Source organism: Coffea arabica, chromosome 10c, assembly GCF_036785885.1.
Source record: "Coffea arabica cultivar ET-39 chromosome 10c, Coffea Arabica ET-39 HiFi, whole genome shotgun sequence".
In the NCBI taxonomy this organism is placed as follows: domain Eukaryota; kingdom Viridiplantae; phylum Streptophyta; class Magnoliopsida; order Gentianales; family Rubiaceae; genus Coffea; species Coffea arabica.
The window spans coordinates 49302282-49318409 of NC_092329.1; the positions used below are offsets into that span (position 1 = coordinate 49302282).

At 30.8% G+C, this 16128-nt stretch overlaps 1 protein-coding gene across 1 annotated transcript; it reads left to right on the forward strand.

The window, feature by feature from the left end:
* The first annotated feature begins 479 nt into the window (after positions 1–479).
* Positions 480–5564, forward strand: LOC113714170 (cyclic nucleotide-gated ion channel 18-like). Its single transcript, XM_027237964.2, has 8 exons — positions 480–484; positions 607–617; positions 1950–2302; positions 2675–2887; positions 2992–3299; positions 3474–3585; positions 4343–4579; positions 4727–5564. The coding sequence occupies exons 1-8, from the start codon at positions 480–482 to the stop codon at positions 5483–5485; spliced, it is 1998 nt and encodes a 665-aa protein (XP_027093765.1). The 3' UTR covers positions 5486–5564.
* Positions 5565–16128: the final 10564 nt, after the last annotated feature.

Here is a 16128-nt window from a genome sequence, read left to right on the forward strand (position 1 = left end):
TACTTTTGGGTTGGATTTAGATATAATTGAAATTGAGATGAAATTTATTTGTTTTAACTTATAATTTAAAAAATTTATTTTTAAAAATCCAAGTTATTAAAAAATAGTAAACTTTTCATCATATAAAGTATTAAATTAGTCCATTACATGTTTTATTTTGTACATATATATATTTATATAAATTATTTTTTAAAAAATTCATTGAACCGAGATTGAACCGATCCGACCGGTTGAACTTCGACCCTTTCACTTTACCGGTTCAATTAACGGTTCGATTTTTAAAACATTGGTAGTAGTACTATCCAGAGTAGCATTAGTACTATTATTAAGTCATAATACTAGTATTAAAAGTACTGACCGACGTAGTAAAAAACAAGTATCCAATTATTTGACTAATATTATTACTATCACATATTACAAAAAATACCTCTTAAGAAATAATATATCGAAATTTCATTAGCATTGTTGTATTAATGATCATGAAGTAGTTTAAAAGACAAATTTATTAATATATGTTAGTGCCAAATATTATCAAAATTTTGGGACTTTCAAAAAAGATCACTACATTGTACTATTAGTAATATCAAGCACTAAAAAAAAGTACAGTAAAATTAAAGCATAATATTGTCTGATATAATAAAAACTACTACCAATTGCTTTGACTAACTTAATTATTGGATATTGCAAAATATTATTTCTTAACTAACAATTATTTCAAAAATTTAAAATGACCAAGGGGTACTTGTGAAGGGCAACTTTGATAAGTGGACCAACGACATAAAAACCTCATAATGTATAACTAAAGCCTTAATACCATATAATAAAACAGATCTCATTATCAAGATGTCCTAGTAGTTCTACGTAACTCGCATTATGTACTATCCTTTTGTCTAACTATTATCCCAAATTTTGTCATTATTAACTGAAATTATATCACAAGTTATCTATGACAGACTAATTTCACTAATAAATGGTTGTGGAGCTTCATAAGATCATGAAAGAATAACATTGCTTTAATCATTTTTTTAGAACACAATGAAACAATATACAAACTTAAACTAAAGTGATTTGCAGAAAAAAGTTAGAATCAATGAATCATTAGTTTAATACTTTCAGATGTGATCTTTATATGATAATTGTCCTATATCAGAATTGCATCAAAATTTTATAAATTAGAGACTAGATGATTTAACGGTTGAAAAAAAAAATTATCATGGTAGTGATGTGAAAATAAATTATAATAATCAAATTGAAATTGAATTGGTTAAAGAAATCCAATAAAATGTACAAGGATATGACCAATTTAGATTTCATAGTGATAATTGTGCCGATAAAAAAAAAAAAGTTGTGATCATCTTTAAACTATTTAAGATTTTCTCATGCATTGATTTGCAATTGTATAAAACTGGAGTTCTTAATTTTTAAGAGTTGCCTACTCTAGCATAGATTACAAAATTTGCACCTCCGGAGTCTTCGGAGTTGCCATTTCTTTCAATCCTCTAACTCTCAACAGCCATAACCCACCCCCCCAAACTCCCTTCCCTCCCTCTCTCCATCCTTTCATTCCTGTTCCTACCACCATTCTCATCTGCTTTCCTCAATTTCTTTTCTTTTCGCTGTGATCATTGATTTCATCTTTTATTCTTGTTTGATTGAAGTTGAGTGCAATATCCATTCTAATATTACTCTGTACCAAAAATTTCTTGTTTTTTTTTTGGTTGCCATTTTTGATTATTTGAAGGCTGCAACAGGATTGTTTGATGCTCCCCGGAATCCGACAGTAAATCGGACTCCGCCATGGAAGATGAATAGAAGAATATTCTCGAGGCCGGCGTCCCACCTCCGCCACATCCGGCGATCACTAACCACCCATAACGCTGTCGCCGCCTCCTCCGACGGCACATTTGCGGCTGACCAGCCTCACCTGGTAAACGTCTTACTATGGCGCTACCAAATTCTGGACCCCAGCAGCGACATTGTCAACTGGTGGAACCATGTTTTCCTCGTAACTTGCCTCATCTCTCTCTTCATCGATCCGCTCTATTTCTACCTCCCCTACGTCGGTGAAATGGCTTGCATGACCACCGAAAACGAAGCCTCCGTCAGCATCACCTACTGCCGCACCCTCGCCGACCTCTTCTACCTCCTTCACATTCTCTTCAAGTTCCGCACTGCCTTCGTTGCCCCTAGCTCCAGGGTCTTCGGCCGGGGCGAGCTCGTTATGGACGCCAGACAAATTGCCATGCGATATCTCAAATCTGATTTCATTGTTGATTTTGCCGCTACTCTCCCCTTACCCCAGGCCAGTTTGTAAAATTCCCCCATGCATATTCTTTTCTTCTTCTTCTTTTTTTCTAACAATCTTTTCGAGCAGGATTATCAAGTACTCTTTTTAACTTGTGTCCTTTTCGCTGTTGTTAATGGACTATTGGGACTTGCTATGGCGTTGCTTAGCAATTTATTTTGCCCAATTTTACGTTCTTGACTTTTACACCACGTTTTCTTTATATGGTACCAGTATAAATTATGTGTATGCGTATGGAAATAATACTAGGATATGAGAATGAACCAGCACAAACTCAAGTAGTACTGAATGCAGCTTTTCAAATTTGAATCTTATTTTCTCCGCGCATATGAGTTTAATGATTACTCTAAAAGTTCTTGTTTTTGGCAGATTGTCATCTGGTATGTAATTCCGGCGACCAAAAGTAAAAAATCTGGTCAAGCCGACAACACTCTTGCCCTTATTGTTCTTTTCCAGTATATTCCCAGACTGTTCGTCATCTTTCCTTTGAATCAGAAGATTATCAAAACTACTGGGTTTATTGCTAAGACTGCTTGGGCTGGAGCTGCATACAATCTCCTTCTCTACATGTTAGCCAGTCATGTAATTTACTGCTGCAAACTGCTACCCGTGGATCTACTTTCTTACCATTCTGTTGGCTACTAGTATATCATAAGAAGCTTACCAATATCAATTGATTCACACAGGTGCTAGGAGCTTCATGGTATCTAGCGTCAATAGGGCGACAGCTCTCTTGTTGGAAGACAGAGTGTAGAGCAGAGATGGATGCATTTCCACCTTGCAGCTTGAAATTTCTGGATTGTGATAGTGTTGGACAAATTGAGAGGAACTATTGGCTGAATGCAACGAAACTTGTCACCCGCTGCGATGCCAAAAATGATGATTCAGATTTCAAATTTGGGATGTTTGCACATGCTTTTACCAGCGCAGTTGCTTCATCAAGATTTAGTCACAAGTATCTCTATTGTCTTTGGTGGGGTTTGAGAAATTTGAGGTTGGATTTACATTTCATACTTCATCGTCTCTCCTCCTGCCACATCTTAATTTAATTTGCTTTTTTCAGATTCTAAACTTACCTAGGCTAGGACACATTAATGCTTTTCAGTAGGATACTGCTCACTTTTTATATCAACAACGTACTCTTTGATATATTTTCTCAACCTTGCAGTTCGTATGGGCAAAACCTGCAGACTAGCACTTACATTGGAGAGACAGTATTTTGCATTGTCTTATGTATTGGTGGTTTGATTCTGTTTGCAAGATTGATTGGGAACATGCAGGTAAAAGTTGCTGCCTAGAGTTTGGTTGTATTAACCATCACAGAAGGATCAAATTTATAAACTTATTTGCTACTCTTTTCATCCCTTTTTTTAATGTCGTTCTGTTTAACATATTACATAAGTCTATCTAGAAAAGTAAATTGAATACTTCAATACTACTGTCAAAACATGTTATTATTAGCCTGAATGGTTTGATAAATTTGGATTATAAATCCTAATGAAGGGTGCTTATGGAACTTACAGTCTTTTACTTTTGATTTGGACAAATTTCCTTGGACACCATAAGACTGAAATATGGCCAGCAAAATCAGGAAAAAGCGGGGTTGTACACAGTCCCACAATATGTATAGATTGTGCATTTAGATGAAAATTCCTACTACGTCTTTAATTAGACTTCTAACTGCTTCTGCAGTAGAAGATACTTAGACAAAAATATAGTTGAAGAACTTTGTGAATGATGAAATTTATTGAAAAATCATGAAATTTTCATTGTTCTTCGGTATTACAGAGGCCAATAATAATTTGAGCGATCTCCTGAATTTTCAACAAAAGGGTTGCATTTTATTTACTTTCTTCCTTCTGAATGTGGTTTATCAGAATTAGACCTGCAACGCAAATAGACTGAGACTTCTTTTAGCACTTGTAACGCTAGAAGTGAAATGTTTATGTCTGTATTATTTACCATTATTTTTTGTATCTAAGGCTTCATTTCAGTGGTGGCACTCATTGCTTTTCTTTTCTTCTTTTGCAAATAAAGACTTATTTGCAATCTATGACGGTTAGACTTGAAGAATGGAGACTTAAGAAAAGGGATACAGAAGAGTGGATGAGACATCGCCAGTTACCTCCAGAATTGCAAGAACGGGTTCGTCGTTTTGTTCAGTATAAATGGTTTGCTACAAGGGGCGTTAATGAGGAATCCATCCTCCTTTCCTTGCCTTTGGATCTTCGTCGTGAAATTCAGCGGCATCTATGTCTAAACCTAGTTCGAAGAGTATGTCTTTCTCTGATTATTATTGTACCAATCACTTTCCATTTCTCTTGACCATTCAGTACTTATTTCCTCTTGGAGATGTTAGGCAGTAGTCAGGCGTTTTTCCAGGCATATTCCACAGATTCTGAGCTTTTGGTCACCTTACAGGTTCCTTTTTTCGCACAAATGGATGATCAACTGCTTGATGCCATATGCGAACGCCTGGTCTCGTCCTTGAGCACCGAAGGAACCTATGTTTTCAGAGAAGGAGATCCAGTGGATGAGATGCTTTTTGTCATTAGGGGACAGTTGGAGAGTTCCACAACAAATGGTGGAAGATCCGGATTTTTCAATTCGATCACCCTCAGACCTGGAGACTTCTGTGGGGAGGAGTTACTGACATGGGCCTTGGTTCCCAACTCAAGTCTAAACCTGCCTTCTTCAACTCGAACTGTTCGGACACTTACTGAAGTTGAGGCATTCGCACTTCGTGCCGAAGACCTCAAGTTTGTTGCAATCCAGTTTAAACGTCTCCATAGCAAGAAGCTCCAGCATGCATTCAGGTACTACTCTCCTCAGTGGAGGACATGGGGTGCTTGCTTTATAGAAGCTGCATGGAGAAGGTATAAAAGAAAGAGACTTGCTAAAGAGTTGGCCGTGCAAGAAAGTCTATATACTGACTGGGATGGTGACTTCACGTATCAGCAAAAATCTGCTGACGGATTGTATAATGGATCTGAAGAGGTTCCACTGGTGGATATTGATAATAATGGTCAGCATCTTGGAGCTACAATCTTGGCTTCAAAATTTGCTGCAAACACCAAAAGAGGGGTCGTCCAGAAGGTTCAGGTGGCTGATGCCTCCTCTTCTAGCCTAAAGATGCCCAAGTTGTTTAAGCCAGATGAACCTGATTTCTCTCTAGTCTAAGAAAGAAGCATTAGAATTGGTACAGCAACAGAAGTTAATTAGTACTTAGCATTGTCATTAACCATTTTTGTAAATCTAGTAGGGGCTAGCACTAATATGATGATCAGAGTTTTATTACTTAGTTCATTAATTAATATAATCTGAGTATTAAAAGACAGAGAGTTTTAATTGATCTGTTCTTAATTTCAATGCCTCTTGCCCATCTCAAATGGCCTGCAATATGCAACTTACAGATGTATACCTTTCCTTGGAAGGCATAATTAGAAAGAGACCTACGGAATCCATATTGTGCTTTGATGCCCTCAAGAGTAAAATCATTCTTCTCTCTTTTAATTAAATTACCAGTTATTAGGGAAACAAAAGGGCCCAAAATTGAAGAAACAAAAAAAATGAAGTATTTTGATCTAAATGTACATAATGAGAGATGAAAACCCCAAATTCTTGGATTGAATTGAAACGTTTGACTGGTTTTGTCTAAACTTGATGATGCCAATCTACATCACAAGATTTTTTTTTTTTGTCCTTCTAACTTTGGTTTCCCTAATTAACATCAACTAACGGGTATCTTAAAGTCTTCAACTGATTTTTACCTAAAGAAAAATGATAAGCATCAAGAGAAATATATGAGATGAAACATATAATTAGGCAACAACTGATCATCAAATACACGAATAGTTCATCAAATTGAAGATACCCATATCTACCTCTAGCTAATGAAAAGCCTAGATATGACTAAACATAATATTTCATGTATTTTGATACATGATACTCTATCACACACACTTATACACACAAAAGTATTTTTTTTATTACACATAAATACGGGTTTCACATACATAAACATAAATATTTGGATAACTTTTTTATACACTGTCAGTATATAATTTTTTTTTACGTTAAAAGATTTAGATCATGTCACATAAACACATCATTTTCACATTCACGAACAGACAAAAACATTATGTTGAATTGTCTAAGCTAACCTTATTCTTATTCGTGGATTGAGACGACCTAAGTCACTCCTGAGCTCTTAAACGCCCATTATCCTAATTTACTGATGCATGCATGTTTGATTAGTGGATAGTGGATGCTATTACTTGGGTGAATGGGTATCCAACTTAAAACCCAAATCGCCCAAACTTTATTTGAGTCTTTTTCATCCAACTGACCCAAATCAACCTGCTCGGGGGTGATTCTTTTTTGGATATTTTTACCCGCCCAAGGAGATTGCATCCAGTGGCAGCCTGTTTAACTGGCCTTTTCCTCCTAGTTGAAGTAGAATTGGCCTTTGGTTTTTGATGTTTTCGAATACGTACACATTTGTTGCACAGACATATGCAAGTGATCACGGCATGTGGATCTTTAAATTAATATCCAACTCGCTCTGTTGTTTTTTTTTTTTTTTGTAAAAAAATAAAAAAGCTTGAATGGATTCGATTCCAATCATCATCATCATGGATTAGGCTATGTCTTCAAGATTATAGGCAGTTTACAATTGTTCTTACAAATCACCTATCAATATAGTTGTCATATCGGCAACAGAATTCAAATATACGACCTCTTTTTATGAGCAAGTGGTCTGTCGTTATCAACTAATATGTACTTTCTAACCATTTAAACATTTATATGTTCAAAAACTAAATGTAAATTATCACTATAAACTGAAAATACAAATGACTGAAAACCACATTACGATATCAAAGAAAATCATGGTTGTTGACTTTGATAACCGACAATCAAAATGTTGTCAAGCCTAAAATCTCTCATTTAGAATTTAGATTGATTAGTTTGATCACGACCCTTCTTTCCTTCGTTCGTGTCTTGATCTTTCCAAGCGTCATGAAAATGCCGCCATGCACCCAAGGCTTCTAACAATATTTCTTCGAAATATATACATTTTGGACATGCATGAACCTGAAACATGAAATACTACCATATAAATGCTATTTTAACTGAACAAGGAAGTAGGCTCGTCAACGAGGAAAATTTTGGTCAAGATTCGTACGAGGAAAAGCATTTGTTGATCTATATAGAGATCAGATCAACAGACCCCTGATTAATTGTAATCACACATTTGATACATGTATGCCTTTGTATTTTTTTTAGCATTAAAGCGGCCGTCTGAATAGATTGATATAGGCAAGAATGGAACCCCGAAAGACAAAAGGTAGATAGAAAAGATGAATGTAGATCATATAATATTAATGCTTTGAGGGTCACTTTGTTCATGGAGTAGGTTGAAATTTTTATATGCAAAGTACTGTGTCAGGTGACATTTTTAGTTTTTCTTTCATCTTATTATGGTAATTTCAGTGAGTATTCCACATTTAGTAATGTAAAATAAGATTTACTTGAACAATGTTGTGTAAATAATCCAGTATGAATCGAACCAACTGTCAGACAATGGTATCGAAACAAGTAAGAAATCCCATGATTAGTCATCCCGGGACAGGTTAATCCAAAACTTTTTAACTAGAATTGGTTTAGAGCAAGACTTTGAAACAATTAGTTGAATCTTGAAACTGCACATTGTGATTTTGGCAGAAACTAGAGTTAATATTATTTCAAATTAGGCTGCATATGTTTTATTTTTATATTTGCCACTTGTGTTATCACCTCTGACACCTTCTTTTTGAAAAAAAATTGGACAAGATGTGATTACCAATTTCTATTGTTTAGCTTAGATTAATCTCCATTTTACCAATTTTGGATGTGATTTTTCTTGGAATATTTTGATTTGGTAAGATGAGCAGAAGGGTAGTTTAGGATTTTTAAAAATTTTGTTACAGAAATAACAAAAGTAAGGGAGGTAAGTGATATTTCTAAAATTTTAGGGGTGCTAAGTGATATTGAGAGAAATTAAATGTAGGGTGGAACATCAAAGCTTGATCTAAGAGAAGAGGCTATAATTAAATTGCAAATGCCCCTTCAAATTGTATGTAATGTACAATACAGTCGGATGTATACTCTTCAATTTGTTTAATCAGTAATTACATACATGTAGACCTTGATAGCCAGGCCCAACTTTTAAACCAATATGTTGTAAATTGTTGGGTTAATTTTACTTTACTCATTAAAGCATAAAATTTGTCACACTTCAGTTTCCAAAGTATAAAACCCGTTACACTTTAGTTACTAAAGTTTAAAATTTGTCCCGCATCTGTCAACAATTTTACTTAGGTGAGACAAATTTTATGTTATAATGACTAAAGTGCCTCATTTTAAAATTTAGAGATCAAAGTGGAAATGTAAGTTTAGTCAAAGGGTGCAAAGTGGAATTAAACCGGGATTTTAGCTAGTTAATTAGCAACGGTGGCTTATTTTGGTCAAGTTGGTCATTGGTGCAGATTAATTAGCAATGGTGGTTTATTTTGGTCAAGTTGGTCGTTGTTGCAGATTCAAATCTAATCTTTTACCAATGAAAAGATTCAAATCTAATCTAGTCTTTGATTTGCAGATTAAACGCCTGCCGAATCTAAGCTATTCTCTTTTTGGCCAAGTTGGTCTTATTCTTTCATTTCTTTTCTTAGCAGCCGAAGCATGAAGTACTAATCAATATAAACAAAGAGACATTCTGATGATTTCTTTGCCCTTAGTCCATCTTCCTGCATGCTCCTTTACGTATATATGGATAATGGATGAACAGAATTCTATCCTTCTCATCTTCCTGTCTCCAACCACTGTACCTGAGAATAGATTCGAGCAAGAGGCAGCCATCAGGTAGGGCCCCTGTTGACCAATTTTTGTTCTTCCAAAATCTGAGCAAGTAATTGGAGATTCAATGGTCATTCCATCATATTTTCTTTCGTTACTCAGACGTCGTCCAATTTACGGCTCCTTTTTAACATGCAGCAACCAAACAAAGAAAAAAAAAGATGGGAAAAGAGATTTCGATCATGACAGCTGAGCCATGTAGAAGTTATTCAGGTATAACTGGTTAGGTATTCATTGAAATCAGACTATAATTTGACATATAAAGATCAGCTACAAAGCGTGGCTCAAAATAAGAGGAAAAAAAAAAGTGTGCACGAGCAATATATAGGTGAACACATAAAGATTAAAGATGTACATTGCTTGAAAACAAGAGTTTTTATTAATCGTGTAGACTAAATGTGAAAACACCTTTTGTACTCACGTATATCTTCAACTATTGTGTGTTCGAAGTTATTGTATAATTAACTTGTGCATCTTAGAATTTAGATCATAGGTTTCAGCCCTAAAATTTGGAAACTCATTCTTACTCTTTGTAGCACCCTTAGTAGCAAAAAAGAAAACTCAAATTGTATATAGAGGCTTACTTAAGCAATGACAAAGAATACATTTACGGGATGTATAGAAGAAGGTTAAATTGCGTACTTGAGAACTGTAGAAATGTACATGCGAATTGAATAAGCATTAAATATGGTTTACGCTCTTTTTATACTTCCAATCGAATCAATATACGTAAGAGCAACTTACCTGAATAGCTACCAAACTTTTGAATGGTTAAGATTTGACCACTCAAATATTAATAGTACGTTTTTATCTATCGAACTATCAAAAGTGTAAATTTTAGATTATTCCATCTGATTTTACTGTTAACTCTGTTAGATCTAAGAGTTCACATGATTTACGAGACATACTATTAATAGTTAGATTTAGCAACATTAACAGTGGAATTAAACGGAATGGTTCAAAATTTATACTTTTAATAGTTTAGTGGATAAAAACATACTATTAATAGTTAAGTTTAGTGACCAAAACTCAACTATTCATAAAATTTAATAGCTACTCAGGTAATTTGCTCTATATACACTGATAACCTAGCCAAGATGAGTATGAGCATACCAACAAGAGTAACAAAGTAAAACAGCCACCGAGACCCTTGAGAACCTTTGTATAACCCAGTCAAACCTAACTCCCACAATAAAACAACATAATCTTAGTCAATAACAAAAGTTGCATTCTAAATAAGAAATGAATTAGATATATCTTGCCAGTATCAACTACAAATGTTCTACCAAATAATAATACTTTTGATAAATCCTTTCGTATGTTTGCTCTCACTTGAAGTCCATGTTGGCTGCACAAGAAAGAACTGAATTGAAATTAAGAATAAGGATATCTCTCCAGTTCCAAGTTAAAAAAAAAAAAAAAAAACCTGGTTTTAAGAGGTAAACAAGTCTCATGTTCATCAGACACAATGGTATTGTTAAATGAAAGATGACTAGACAACATAAAGAAGTATAAGTATGATCCCAATCCCAACTAATAACATAGCATTGACCAAAGGCCAAGCATTTGGTTTGATGCTCACAAGAAGAAAATCAGCTGCATAATATTGTTCTCTGTTTTAATTAAATTACCAGTAATTAGGGAAATTAAACAAAGGGAAGAAAATTAGTAAAATAATAATAATAATTATTTTTTTTTACCTAAAATTTAGAGATGAAAAACCAAATTCTTTGACTGAAACATGTGACTGGTTTTGTCTAAACTTGATCCCATTCTAGACCACATAATTTTGTCTCTGCAATGGGTTCTCTAATTAACATCAACTAATGGTTACCTTAACGTTTTCAATTGATTTTAATCTAAAAAAAAAATAAGGATAAGCACCAAGAAAAGTACTTATACAACATGACATGTAATTGGGCAACAACTGCCACACGAATTGTTTATCAAAATTTTTTTAAACCCTAATTAGAAATAATGAAAAGCAAATAAATAAGATTTGAATCTATAATCCTTCATAAATGTAAAATTCAATGCTAGTTTCTTTAGCGCTAAAACCAAGACCCTACTGGCATCTTCAGATGTGACTTTTCCCAATTAACTTTCAAAGACTGCAAGAAGCAGAAGATCCAGACTTTGCACAAACTGTCTTTGACCTAAGCTACAAGGATGGTTATTTAATCACAAAAGAGGTTGACTTCTTTTATCGTTTCTTAAACTGTTGACTTTCTTTTGAGTGGTAATTAATCAGAAATGATTAAGCCATCTTTATTTGCTAAAACATCATTTGACAGCACGTAGACTCATAATTAATCATTAATTGTAAGCCAGTCACATTCCTTAATTACCCAATGAACGTATGCCAAATATACCTAAATCAGATCATGCCGGCCGACCACGCTTTGACTTTGATGGTTTCGATATATGTACCGTTAGCCAATAAAAATCTGAATTTGACTATAATGGGTTTGACTTTTTTTCTTTTCTTTTTTTAATTTTTTTGTTGAATCTGAAAATATAGTTTATAATACTCTAAATTAATGACATTAATTGAAGAATAAATTAAACCACCTAGAAGGAAATTAATATTAATCAGCAAACTCATTAAACTCATCAATTAGTTTCTTTCAGAGGAATACTATTAGTCAGCAACATGTGAGATCTGATCTCTTTGAAATGAAGGAAATTACTGGGGATAAGATCTATCCAATTTAGCATATATATATATATATATATATATATATATATATATATATGTGTGTGTGTGTGTGTGTGTGTATTTGCATACACAAGAAAAAGTAAATAAATCAATTAATAAATGGGTTAATTACATTTACCTCCCCTGAGGTTTGACCATATTACCAATCAATCCCTGTAATTTGTCCAAATAACGGTCTCACCCTTTGAATGATCAAACATTTAACAAAAACCCCCTTAATGCCGAAAATGCCCTTTTTGAGGCCATGTTGCATTAAAAAAAGAACATATTTTTATTTATTAACCTTCAAATAATCCAAAAAAATAGAAAAAATTTTTGCTTGCTATTTTATAAAAATCATATCTTTGCTTCCATAAATAGTTTTGAATCAATAATTATTTTAAATCTTAAAAATGAATATTAAAAATTAGATAAATTGAAAGAAAAATAAAAAAAGAAGAAATTATTTTAATTCTTGAAGTATGGTTCAAATTGAGGAAAACATGCCTTGTACTCTCCGCAACATGCCTTGAACCACAAATTCGAACCATACTTGAGGATTTAAAATAATTGCTTCTTTTTTATTTTTCTTTCAATTTATCTAATTTTTAATATTCATTTTTAAGATTTAAAATAATTATTGATTCAAAACTATTTATGGAAGCCAAGATATGGGTGTGTTTGGATCCCTTGTTTTTGGGGCTGTTTTTGAAAAACTGTTTTTCACATTCCAAATGCTACAGTAAATGTGTATTTCCAAAACAACTCCAAAAACACCATATCCAAACATTATATCAAAAACAACTACATATGTATATTTCAATTTGTATATTTCAATTATGTATATTATATATATTATATTATATTAATATAAATTGAAATATACAGATTGAAAATTATATATATATTATATATTATATAAATATTTATATAAATTAATATTATACATAATATTGTATATTATACATAATATAATATAATATATATAATATGTAATATTGTATACATAAATGTGTAAATATTTATACATAATATATTATGTACATTATATTATAATATATACATTATTAATGTATAATATTATTATGTACATTATTGTGTATAATAATGGTATGTATAATATATAATATACATAATATGTAATAATGTAATAATGTATATTATGTATGATATATTATATTATGTATATTATATTATATATATACAATACTATGTATATTTTACAAATTAAAAATTATATATTATATATTTATATATTATATATTATATAAATATTTATATAATGAAATATACAATAAATATTACAAATTGAAATACTATATAAACACCATATTTATAATATTATAATATTTATAATTAATATTAATATATATTATATATATTAAATATTTATATATTTATTTATACATATTATAAATATTTTTATATATTTATATGAATATTGTATATTATATATATTATACATTTATATAAATGTGCATTTATACATAATATATATTAATGTATATTTATAATATACATTTATATTATGTATTATATATAATATAATACATTTATAACTTTATATTAATATACATAATATTAATTTTATATTTATACATAATATTAATACATTTGTACATTTATTTTAATTATATTAATACATTTATACTTAATATTAATATCTATTAATAAAATTATAATTTATACATTTATATAATATTCATTTGTAATTTATACATTTATAATAATATAGACTTATACGTTTATAAATATATTTATATTATGTATTATATATAATATAATACATTTATATATTTTTTTTATATAAATACATAAATATATTTATTTATAAATATTTACAAATGTATTATAAATGCATAAATGTATATTTATATAAAAATTATAAATTATAATTAATACATATATATAATATTCATTTATAATTTATACATTTACAATAATATACACTTATACATTTATAAATATATTTATATTATGTATTATATATAATATAATACATTTATAATACATTTATATATTTTTATATAAATATATTTATTTATAAATATTTAGAAATGTATTATAAATGCATAAATGTATATTTATATAAAAATATAAAAATTATAAATTGTAATTTATACATTTATATAATATTGATTTATAATTTATACATTTATAATAATATACACTTATATATTTATAAATATATTTATATTATGTATTATATATAATATAATACATTTATAATACATTTATATATTTTTTAGCGAATATATAAATATATTTATTTATAAATATTTATAAATGTATTATAAATGCATAAATGTATATAAAAATAAAAAAATTATAAATTATAAATTATAAAAATACCCAAAAATATGTTTTAAAAATACTTCTAAAAATAATCCAAAAAAATCTACAGTAAAAGTTTTTCATATAGTTTTTGAAAAACAACTCCAAAAACAATTAATCCAAACGGACTTGTATTTCATAAACAAAATGCTACAGTGCTGTTTTTGAAAAACAATCCTAAAAATAGCTAATCCAAACGGAGCCCATTTTTATAAAATAGCAAGCAAAAACTTTTTTCTATTTTTTTGGATTATTTGAAGGTTAATAAATAAAAATATGTTCTTTTTTTAATGCAACATGGCCTCAAAAAGGGCATTTTCGGCATTAAGGGGGTTTTTGTTAAATGTTTGATCATTCAAAGGGTGAGACCGTTATTTGGACAAATTACAGGGATTGATTGGTAATATGGTCAAACCTCAGGGGAGGTAAATGTAATTAACCCTTAATAAATAGAATAAAATGTATGCCCGTGTAACAACCATGTTGCTTTACGATCGTAGAAAGTGATTTTTGAAGTAATTATGACAAAACAAGATTACAATTGATTTAAAAATAACACATATGATAGATTTTTTAGGCACATTATACGATTGATTTGATATGAGATGAATTACATCAATGATCAAGGGATGAATGACACGACGAATAGAGTACAATCAAATGTTCAAACATGAAGAATAATTAGGCAATTTATATGCATGTGGATATAATAAGATATTAATGACATGAATATAGTACAATCAAATTTTCAAACATGAAGAACAATTAGGTAATTTATATGTGGATATAGTAAAGTAGTCGTATTTTTATGTTGTATGAATCTACACATTCAGAATTTCAGATTCGTGCATGAATGTTACCCAAATGTCACCTCTTCCAAGACAAATTTTGATCTACTTAAGCAGAAATATGACTAGATGAATTGAATGTGAGCAATTATTCATGTTTTTTTTTCTAGTTAAAATAATCAAGTCAAAAACACTCAATAGGTTTTCCATGATCTCATTAAATTGATTAATACCATTTACATGTGCTTACATGGTAGAATCTCCCCTTTTGTCTAATCATCAACGCTTTTAATTGCACTAAATGAGATCAATTTAACTGCTCCATGTCACAATATTAAACGTGAAGAATGGATGAACCTAGTCACTTTTGGTAATGGGAGTTATTGTAGATTAAAGCATAATGTAGAGGATCAAGAACTAATGTAAATTCATAATTACATTACTTTACAATATAGATATCCTAATTATGTCTAGGATCTGAGGTGTCATTTGTTTAGGAGATTGCATTAAGTGGTAGCCTACTAAGATTTCCAGCCCTAGTTGAAAGCTTGAAATAGAATTAGCCTGCGCTTTTGAACCTTTGGCATAACACTTAGGCCCACGTATGTAATAGAGAAACATGTCTATCAACGATCTTAATAATGAAATATTTTTACGGTTTGACTAACGGATGTGCAATGGATCGATACTCATTAAGAGGGGTCTCAAGTGTTAATTTTTTTTTTAAAAAAGTGCAATTAATTCGAGAAAATATCTACATATGAGGAGTTCTAATAATTGTGATTATGTGCATTCACATGACAAGTAAGATATAGAGTTGGTGTGAAAATAAGTGTCCAATGATTACTGTTAAAAAAAACCTATTTTTTAACCTACTATTCTATTTTGTTCGTTTGAGTTTCTCATTCGTCGCAGCAAATTCAAATATATATCCCGTTATTGCATTCATTTCTTCCTTATTAAGAAGTCATTGAGAGATAATTAAGTTCGATATCAATGAACAATTTATTGACATTTGACAATTTTGTTTATGGCACTTTCATTTCACCTATGAGTGTCTAGAAACTGCTCAGTCTCCTATCCTATAGTAATCACCTTTAATATATCTA